At 39.0% G+C, this 11,159-nt stretch overlaps 1 protein-coding gene across 1 annotated transcript; it reads right to left on the bottom strand.

Moving 5' to 3' along the window:
- Positions 1 to 564: 564 nt before the first annotated feature.
- Positions 565 to 10,919, bottom strand: LOC133404014 (beta-1,3-N-acetylglucosaminyltransferase lunatic fringe-like). The gene is made up of 8 exons (XM_061679562.1): positions 10,532 to 10,919; positions 7,370 to 7,418; positions 5,252 to 5,354; positions 4,398 to 4,551; positions 2,730 to 2,815; positions 2,494 to 2,653; positions 2,325 to 2,404; positions 565 to 1,058 (listed from the first exon to the last, which is right to left on the bottom strand). Exons 1-8 carry the CDS (start codon positions 10,847 to 10,849, stop codon positions 1,004 to 1,006), a joined length of 1,005 nt encoding a protein of 334 aa, XP_061535546.1. The 5' UTR covers positions 10,850 to 10,919; the 3' UTR covers positions 565 to 1,003.
- Positions 10,920 to 11,159: the final 240 nt, after the last annotated feature.

The raw sequence follows: 11,159 nt of genomic DNA, 5'->3' as shown, positions 1-11,159 counted from the left end.
AGATGCTTGCTAGATTTGTTTTGCTGTTATACAAACAAAACAAAATACTTTTTCTTGGCGGTTTGGATGAAATGAACAAAACTCGTTTCTTTTAACATTTTCTGAAAAATAGAAATTACTTTTATGGCACTTTGGATGAAAAGAACGTAAGACGAAAATTCTATAATTATATTTTTTCATCAGAAAAAATACAAAAATGACCTTTTTGGTATTGTTAAGGAAAAGAAAAAACTAAATGCTTAGTTTCTATTCGCAAAAGTACAAAAATTACTTTTCTTGGTGGTTCAGATAAATAGAAAAAGAACAAAAAATTGCAACATTTTAACTAAAGAAAAAAAAATATTTTTCTTGGTGGTTTAAATAAAAACAACAAAAAACAAAAACGTTTTGGGGGCAGGGGTTGGATTTTTTAAAAAACAAAAAATGATTTTCTTGAATAAAAAGAAAAATGCAAAAATGTTTATCTTCTATCCAAAGCTATAAAAAAAATTGTTGGTGCTTTGGATAAAAAAAAAAACTAAATGTGTATTTCTTTCTTAAAAAGAAAATACCTTTTTTGGTAGTGCAGATAAAATGTTAATAAAAGCCAACTTTTTTGACTAATCCAAAAAAGAAATGACTTTTCTTAGTAGTTTGTATTAAAAGAAAAGTGTTTGAACTTTAACCTGAAAAATCACTTCTTTTGAAAAAATTAAATCAAATAAGTCCAGACAACAAGAAAAATGACTTTTCTTGGTGCTTTGGATGAACCCTCGCCCTCCCAAACCCAAAATGCCTTTTTCAGGTTAACACATCTTAGTATTAAGAGTGCTAAATTGATGGTATGGCTTGTTATTTCAAACATTTCCAGATTTCTTAATAAAAATATTTTACCACGTCCAACGATTGGACTTCTCATAAAGAGTTAGTTAGTTCAGGCCTGGACAAATGTCTTTCTTGTCTTTTCCCAGATCCTTAATTCCCAAAAACAGGAGAATTTTTCTTTTTTATTGGCTGGATGCATTCAGCGCTGGCACCATTGTGTGTGTGGATACAACACACAATGCACACACTTGAACCTAAAATTAACACACGCACACACACGCACGGACACACACACACACACACACACACAAACAGAAAAGAAAATGGAGGAAGTGAGTGTCACAATGCCTGGAAGGCGTCATTTCACAATAAGACAACAGCAATGAACAAAGGCAGGAACAAATCGCACTGCATCAAGAGAAAAATAGAGCAGCTCATGTACAAAATTTAAGTGATTCAGGCAGCACAAAGAAACAGGTGGCGCACCAGCTGACAATTGTAAGGGACATTGGCAACTAACTCAATCATTTGCTAACTTTCTAACAAACAAATATTAACCAGATAAACAAGTATCTCACTATCCAACCAGCTCACCAATGGATTTATTAAAAAAACAGCCAGCCAACAAACTCAGAAGTTAACTAACTTTCTAATATACAAACAACAACCAAACAAGCAACTACCTAACTAGCTAACTAACTAATTAACTCCCTAATCAACTAGTTAACCAAATAAATTACTAGCTAATCAACACGCTAAACAGCTAACTCCCTAGCTGACACACTTTCTATCAAACAATGACCAGACAAACAACTTTCCCAGTCTTTTGTTGCCCCTGTCCCAGCTTTTTGGGAAAATGTTCTATGCATCAAATTCAAATTGAGAGAATATTTGAGAAAACAATAAAATAATGTTTATCAGTTTGAACATTAAATATATTGTCTTTGTAGTGTATTCAATTGAATATAGGTTGAAAAGAATTTGCAAATGATTGTATTCTGTTTTTATTTACGTTTTAGACAACATTCCCACCTTCATTGGACTGGAATTGGGGTTTGTAATATACACAGTGGTTGTCAAACGTTTTACACCTGGCTCTCCATTTACCACTATAATGACCAACATCAAAAGAGTAGCGTAGTAGGCCTAAGTCTTGCTTAAAAATTAGGTTTTACTCCTTAAAAGTATATTTAAAATTATTGCAAGCCACTGTAACATTATGCAGTTTGAACATTAACGCTGTGCTTGAATATCGGAAAATATAAAACAACTGTAATCAAACAATCATTCAATTAAAAGCTATTACAGAAAAAAAGTACACATTTTTACCTAACTATTAAAAAACAAACAGTTTTTAAAGATTTAACTCAAATGTAATGAACTCAAAAGTTAAATACAACTGAATTGTACTTGGGCAGTGATTCTTTTGCATACCACTAGAGGGTACCCATGTACCACCAGTTGTACTTGTACTGCACTTTGAGAATCACTGATACAGTATATCGTATATAATCTGTTACCTGGTTGGATCTTGTTGTATTGGAAAAGATCCTTTGAGATTGATGGTGTTTCTCTCGTCTATGCTGTAGCTGAGAGTCACCTGATCAAAACATCAATGACATCATTACCAGGGGTGGGTGATTTGGACTTACGTGTGTGTGTGTGTGTGTGTGTCTGGATATATCATACCTGTTCCTGCACCCGCGTCAACAGTGCCAGGCTCTCCAGGTGTGAGTGGAAAAGTGGTGAGCGGGTGAGGCCTACTCCCAACAGCGCCCCTGCGATGTAGCCCACAGTGCAGTCGTCCGGCAGACGGATACGCTCGGCCGTCGACAAGAACGCCCCCTCACTAAAATGTACAAAAACATAGATACAATGAGAATCATAACAAACAAACAAAACATGGTTGTGGCAAAATGTCATACCTGGCCCACGGTTTCATCTTGATGGCGAGGCCGCGGCTAAGACAGAAGCCGGCACCCCCTGTGGCGAACCAGAAAACTACCTTCCTCTGAACACACGAACACACAAAGACGCACGCACTATTATTAGCTTCTTCTAAAATGCTATGCTAACTGCTAACATATTCCAAATGCGCTCATTCCCAATGTGTCGTACAATGTATGACTGCTAACATGTTGTCTAAAGGGCTAACAATGTCAAAAATATGGTATATGCTGAGTGCCAAATGTGTCATAGCTACGCTAAGTGCTAACACAGCTCTAAATTCATAACAATTCATGCATTGTAACAATACGCTAATTCCCACTGTGTTGTACAGAGGTTTTTCAAAGCTAATTCGTCAGTATTCGTTAGGCTAACTTATAAAATCCTCCTCAATAACCGCTCTTGTAGAACTAACTGCTAATGTGTCACATTTACCCCTATTTATAACATAGGATAAGGTGTCAGAAAAAGTGTTGACAATGTCAAACAATACAAAGTTTCGGTAACCTCATGGTAACTGGTTAACTGCTACTGTGTCGTAAATATGCTACCTGTTAATGTGCAGTCAGTATGCTAAGTGCTAATGTGCTAAATATACTGTGTAACTGTTGATTTATTGTAACCATGGACCGTGATGTTCACACATGACACTGTGATCTGCAGTGAAAGCAAGGAGCAGATGGAGGAACGTTTAGAAAGGTGAAGGCATGCGCTGGAAAGAAGAGGAATGAAGATTACCTGAAGGAAGAAAATATGTGCATGAATGAGAGGGGAGGAGTGGGAAGAGTGAAGCTACAGAGAGAACACATAGCGAGGGTGGAGGACTTTAACCACTTTGGGTCAACAGTCCAGAGCAATGGTGAGTGTTGTAAGGAGGTGAAGAAATTAGTCCAAGCAGGTCGGAAAGGGTGGAGGAAAGTGTCAGGGGTATTATGTGACAGAAAACTCTCTGCTAGGATGAAGGGCAAAGTTTATAAGACAGCCATGATGTACGAAGACAGTGGCACTGAAGAAACAACAGGAAGCAGAGGTGCAGGTGGCGGAAATAAAGATGTTGAGGTTCGCTCTAGGAGTGACCCGGTTGGATAGGATTAGAAATGAGCTCATCAGAGTCAAAATTAGATGTTTTGGAGACAAAGTTAAAGAGAGCAGGTTTCAGTGGTTTGAACACGTTGAGATGAGAGATAGTGAGTACATTGGTAGAATGATGATGAGGATGGATCTGCCAGGCAATAGAGCTACAGGTAGAACAAAGATAATTTTGAAAGATGTAGTGAGGAAAGACATGAGGGAAGTTGGTGTTAGAGTAGTTTGCAGAAGATAGGTTTACATGGAAAAGGATGACGCGCTGTGGAAATCCCAAAGGATAAGCCCAAAGGAAAAGAAGATGCTAAATACCAAAGTGTCACAAAAGCGATTATTTCTGAAATAACAAAACATTTCAGGAAAAAGTGATAACCTAAAGAAATACAGTAGTAGTAGTTAACGTAACGTCATGCTAACGGCTAATTTGTTGTAAATTTGCGACCTGCTGATTTGTTTTAAATACAACTAGTTGCTGATGTGCTGTAAATGTGCTAGTTATTAATGTACTGTGAATATGCTGAGTGCCAACATGTCAGTGCTAACGTTTACTGAAATTTTACCATTTTAGCGTTGGGGAGCGTCTCGGTGGCCTCTAAGGGGCGTTCCAGACTGGGCCGCCCAATGTAGATGTCCTGCGCGTGGCTGTACTGAGACAACAGCCCCAAGAGAGCGTCCATGTTCAGGTAGTTGTCGTCGTCTACGTGACAGAACCACCTACAACCACAAACGTTAGCACACATTGACAACACATTAGCGGTTAGCCTATTTATGACAAGTTAATCGCTTTTATGACATTGTCAGCACTGGCATATTTTTGACACATTAGCATATCTTATACTATTAATGGCAAATTAGGAAGTAGCGTATTTCGTTTGCTAGCTACAGTCCATTAAAAGACTTACTTGTGACATTGTTAGCACTTTTAATATTTTTATAACAGCTAGCACTTTTTAACTTTAGCAGTTATCATACTTTCGTCACTAACAATAAGCGGATTTATGTCACATTAGCAGTTAGCCTAGTTACAATACCTTAACATTTATGTATTTATGAAGTTGTTAGCATTTTTACAAAACAATAGCATTTATACTTAGCCTGCCTATGACAATGTTAGCATATTTATAACATGTTAGCAGTTATATACTTGCAACATATTAGGAACTAGCTTATTTATGACATGGTAGCAGTTAGCATAGTTACGATACATTAACAATTATGTAAAGTACTGTTAGCATTGTTAGAAGTTAGGATAGTTATAAAATGTTAAAATTTATTCGACAAGTTAGCACTTAGGCTATTTAAATATTTCCATGCAACACTAAGAGTTATCATATTTATGACACATTAGCCGTTAACGTCAAATCAAGGGCACATGTTAGCAGTTAGCATCCTCACGACACTTTCTGTGACTTACTTCCTGTCGGAGTTTAAGAAGGCGTCGTACTCGGCGGCCATTTTGCAGGAGAGCGCTTGTCTGCTGTGAGCTGCCGAGCAATTGGTGTTGATCAGGTGAACACCTTATGACCACAAAAATAATAACAACAACAACACAGCAATACCTTAATGCTTGTTCGTTTGACTAAGTACGCTTAAATGCAGTTTGAAATATACATTGGAATCTTCCATCACTCTGCTGTTCTCTGTCAAGCTGGCTGGATCACAGCCTGGTGACCAATGCTAGCTACTCCTCTGCTAACATGGCACAACTAACATACTCAACATTTTAATTACCTAATGTGAGCTTTGAGAAAGAATGTATGTGTGTTAGATTTGGAAGTTATCTTACAACTTTAGCTTCCAATGTTAGCTTCAACATTAGCTTTCAGTGACCTTAAATGTTAGCGTCCAGAGTTACCTCTAATGTTCAGGCTATGGAAGACTAAGATTAGTTTCCCAATTTAGCTTCAACGTTACCATAAACATTTGAGTTAAGGAAGACAAATGTTAGCCTCTGAAATTAGCTCTGACGTTAGCTTAAGCATTAGCTTCCAACATGAGTTTACAGTGTTGCCTCCAATGTTAGCTTCCAATGTTATATTTCGGAGTTAGCTTCCATCGTTAACTGTAAAATTAGCTTCTTAAGTTAGCTACCCACATTACGTCTAACGCTACCACAAAGGAAGACCAATGTTAGCTTCCAAAGTTAGATTCTGGTGTTAGCTTCCAGCGTTACCTCTAATGCAGTGCACATTAGTGTGCCGTGAGAACTCTTCAGGCGTGCGGCGGGAAATGATTAAAATTCACTTAACTCATTCACTGCCAGCCTTCCCAGTTAACATGGATATTTGCTTTGGTCAGAAAATGATTTACGAAAAATAATGGATCTTTGTTCATCTACCCATGCCAGCGATGTAGAGTGACAGACAGAAAAAATAAATGCTCTTCTATGAGATGGAAAAAAGTACAAAATTTATAGGTGAATCCATTTATTTTTTGTAGCCTTTTAGTTTGTCTGTGTGCCGTGAGATTTTTCAAATATAAAATATGTGCCTTGGCCCAATAAAGGTTGAAAATCACTGCTCGAATGTTAATAAGCTGCAGCTGATATCTGCAACATTAGCTTCCGAAGTTAGCTTTCAATGTTATCTTTCAATGTTTGTTTCGGAAGTTAGTTTCCAACGTTACGTCTAATGTTAGCTTCAGTAGAACTCTAATGTTAGCATCCAATGATATCTTAATTTCATTTGATTTTATTGAGCAATTGAGAAACTGTAAGCAGAAGTTGACATCTGCAACATGAGCTTCCGATGTTAGCTTTCAATATTTGTTTCTGAAGTTAGTTTCCAACATTACGTCTGTTAGCTGCAGTAAAACTCTGATGTTAGCGTCCAATGATAGCTCCATTTAATTTTTATTTGAATAATTGAGAAACAGCAAGTAGCAACTGACGACTTAAATGTTAGCTTCCGAAGTTAGGTTCTGATGTTCGCTTCTACAGTTAGTTACCAACGTTATATCTAATATTAGAGCTAAACGTTAACTTCCAATGTTAGTATACCACCTTGCTTTCTCCAGCATCAAGGCATGAATAGGTGTGGTTTTCAGCCAATAATTTTAGTTAGGTTCTAAAGAGAAATGTGTGAGTTGACGATCAGCGCATTGGCAGAGGTATGCTACGAATCCCCAGACATGACATGGGGGCAATTTCTTTTTAGTTCTGGCCCTAATATACACGACAGATATAATGTGTGCACAAAACGATAAATTGTGGCCATGAATTAGGTATAATGTGCACAGAAAATACAACATAATATTAATATCATTCCTGAACAGTTAGGTAAGCAAAGGTGTGCTCCATTTGCTTACCCAGACCATATACCAAAAAAAAAAGGCTTTTTGTGTCACAGGCTGTGTTGTTTTATCACACAACTACTGACTGCCTTATACAACATTCACTTCCTGTTTGCTGCTCGCCATGGATACACAAAGTCAGCTGCAGTCTACTTTCTGATGCCCATAGCGCTACTATTTGTGTGCGTGCGTGTGTGTGTCTGCAAGTGTGTGTGAGTGCGTGCACATGTGTGTTACTCACCAATCCGTTTCCTCAGCGCCGCATCCTCAACGTCGGTGAACACGTACGTCTGCACAGATAAATAAATAAATTTAAAAAAAACAGTGTGATTTGGCTCCAAGTCTATCTACAGCACAGCAGCTGCTCTCTGAAGAGTGTGTGTGTTATTGTGAATGTTTGTTTTTGTGTGTGTTGTGATTGTTTATCTGGCGATTGATGGGGGTTAGGAGGCCAGCATGGACGCAGTCCTCTGAATTTCCACAGAAAGTAGACCAAGCCTCCACTCTCGGGTAAAAGCTTGTCTTTTGTGTGTGTTTTTTTAAAAGTGCATTCCTGAAGTAATGTGATGTTCTTGACTAATAGCAGTCAAATGACACATGTAAAAACATAGGATTACAGACTTAAACTATCACAAGACACTAATAAATCACTTAATGGATAAAGTCCGCCTTTACGGAACACCTGCACTGTGTAATCCCAGGCATACATCCATCCATCCATTTTCTGAGCCGCTTCTCCTCACTAGGGTCGCGGGCGTGCTGGAGGCTAGCCCAGCTATCATCGGGCAGGAGGCGGAGTACACCCTGAATTGGTTGCCAGCCAATCGCAGGGCACATAGAAACAAACAACCGTTCGCACTCACAGTCACACCTACGGGCAATTTAGAGTCTCCAATTAATGCATGTTTTTGGGATGTGGGAGGAAACCTGAGTGCCCGGAGAAAACCCACGCAGGCACGGGGAGAACATGGAAACTCCACACAGCCGGGGCCGCGGATTGAACCCCGGTCCTCAGAACTTGAGGCAGACGCTCTAACCAGTCGTCTTTTTTAACTAATATGTGATACTGACAGCAAACTAGACACTTAAGTTTTTTTTATGCAGACATTTTTATAACACAACGACGCCAATACTATTCATTAGCCCGTTTATGGCGTTTTGCATTGTATGTTAGGATTATGGTAAATGTACTTATTAAGGCACCGTCATCAACGTTCCGGTGAGTGGGTTTTTATGTGTGCGTGTGTATGTGCGCGCGAGTGTGTGTGTGATCAGCCACAGTTGGCATTTCCCATGACAAATCAGCTGAGGTTCCCAAGGTGTGTAAATGTGCTGCTGCATTATTTCGACGAGTCAGCCTTCTTCAAGCATGTAGGTGTACGTGGGAAAAAGGTAAAGCTTGATTGTGAGACGTTCTCAAACACTCTTGTATATAATCAGCTGATTGAACGCGCACACACACGCACACACACACACACACGCTCGTAGTGAAAGAGTGAGTTAATGGGAAGCAATCACAACTCCATGCAGAAGTCCTTTAGAAACTTTACCGAAATAAGAAAATGCAATGTACTTTACGGTCATAGACAGTCAATACATTTTTGCCAATCATTTTTTTTGGTGAAACTATTAATGTGTAACATTAATGGCATGACTAGTAAACACTTTCCGCTTATTTTTAACTAAATATTAAACTTTTTCTGCAGCACATCAAAGGTGAGGAGACAGTAGTTTTTTGTTGTTAACCAATACTCATAGCCAAACATTAGGGTTGAGTTTCCAATTGGTTGGAATGTCTTAGCATTGAATGGCCAGTCGTCACCTCTTCTGCACGCATCACAAAAGGCCAAAGACCACCCCGCTGTTTTACAATGCAGAGCGATGCCAGTTGCTTCAAAGTGTGCTGGCGTCGCATGCGACCGACTTTACAACTCAGGAAATCCTGCGGTGTGATCTGACCGGGCTCATGAATAACAATCACTTAACAGAGTTAGTTTTTACCTTAAACAGCCAGAAAATTACTGTACACTAAAATGTCTTTACATTAAAAGTAACCTTTGCACGAGCTCTGTAGTGATGAGCATGCAGTACCTGATGGAATCATTTAGTTGCAGGAACTATAAGCATACAAGAAATATTAAGGATCAAGAACTAAAAGCTCCTGTTAATGTGACTTGAACTATACCCCAGTACTAAGAACAATTGGAACAATTGGAACTTTGGACTGCAGAAACTATTGTCGAAAGAAGACAATCCTAGGAGGTAGCAGGGTAGTAGAACATACCAGATTGGAAGATCCAAGAACTAAAAACTCCTGGAAATGGAGCCAATCACAGGAACTTTAGCTAGGAACTAAGAATGTTTTGTGGATGGATGGATGGATGGATAGATAGATAGATCTATCGATCGATCAGAATCATCTTTATTTGCCAAGTATGTCCAAAAACACACAAGGAATTTGTCTCCGGTAGTACATAGATAGACTATTCATCCCATGAGAAAAGCTTTTTTAATTTTTTAATTTTTTTTTTTAATTTTTTTTTTTTTTTTAAAAATACTTTCAAGACTTTTGGGAACATTTGGGACAGGGTCTGCAGTTCTAAACCTTTCAGTTCAGTTCACCATTAGTACCAAGAACTAAAATTTTTAACAGCAGGAGCTTTACTAGGAACCTTGGAGGGCCAGTGTGGGTTTGGACAATGGGAATTTAGTTAGTAAATTTAGTTCTGTGGTAATTACTGGGCCTGGGAAAAAAAAAAACAACTCTACTGGGAGATCATAATAACTTGAGGACCTAAGAACTAGAAGTTCCCCGAAATATGACAGGAACCGTGGTTTTCCCAAATACTAGGAACTTTTTGTGTGGCAGGAACGATTGTCTAAATTTAGGTTTGAGCTAATTTATTGGACCCAAATGAAGACCCTTCGAGGGTATTGTACTTTGATCCTGAAACCTTTGGGACAGGGTCTACTGTGCGGAACTTTTTAGTTGCAGGAAAGACAAGTACAAAAGAGCGAAAGGTTCCCACAACTTTAGGAGCAGTAGCTCATCTGAATTTTTAATTGATGGAATATAATGAGAATAATTCATTTTAAAAAATTCAATGAACTTATTTGCGGACCACGTTTGTCAAACCACCCGCACTCCACATATTGGGAAACTGCACGCCTGGTATATCTCCAACATGTCACAATTTTGATTCATTTACTTTGTGCAGTCATTTAGCTACATAATTATGCAAAAAAGAACATTTGATACAATCTTTAAAGATACAGTTTTACTTTTAAGTTACCAACCTAACCTACCTACCAACCTAAGGAAATCTTGTATGTAAAAATCTCATTTAAAAAGTAATATAAAATATAAAAAAATATATATATATTGCGTGAATAAGAGACTCACATGTTGCATATTGTTGGAGATCCATGTGTCCAAAAGGAGCTCCAATCTGTTCTGGTGGTATTTGCTGGTGGTCTTCACCGCGATGAACACGTCGTCCGGGGTCAGAAGCTCCACAGGCTCAGGCGGAGCGCTGCTCCGTGCCGGCCGGTTTAGGGCTCTACTTTCCCGGCTGAGTTGCCTGAAGTAGTCAGTGAAAACCGCACGACTTCCCAGATCTTCCAACGCCTCCTCCTCCGCGTGAGTGACGACGAGCATGCCGGCGACGAGCAGGCAGAGGACGGCGACGCGGCGGTGCCGGTCCCCCGCGGACCTCCACATGGTGAGTGGGTGAAGGAGTTCACCACTTCTCTCATCTGGGTCGGATCCGACGGACGCAACGGTTTGCTTTCTTTGGGTCACTGTGACTGAAGATAATCGCGCTTGTATTTTCAGCGTGCGATGAAGCTGCACTCATGGGCGGTGCCGAATTGTTAACCAACCAATGGGTGCCTCGAGCGCCTTTTAGGGCGGGGTTGAATAGAATAGACTTGAAATAAAGAAAAAAATGGACAGATTGAAAAGCAAAAACAATATGCAATAAAAATATGTTTAGAAAAACATGAAAATAAGTAAATAAAATGTAACATAC

Source organism: Phycodurus eques, chromosome 6, assembly GCF_024500275.1.
Source record: "Phycodurus eques isolate BA_2022a chromosome 6, UOR_Pequ_1.1, whole genome shotgun sequence".
NCBI classification, from domain to species: Eukaryota; Metazoa; Chordata; class Actinopteri; order Syngnathiformes; family Syngnathidae; genus Phycodurus; species Phycodurus eques.
Note: the sequence above shows the minus strand (reverse complement) of the source record. Positions and strands in the feature narration are given on the sequence as shown.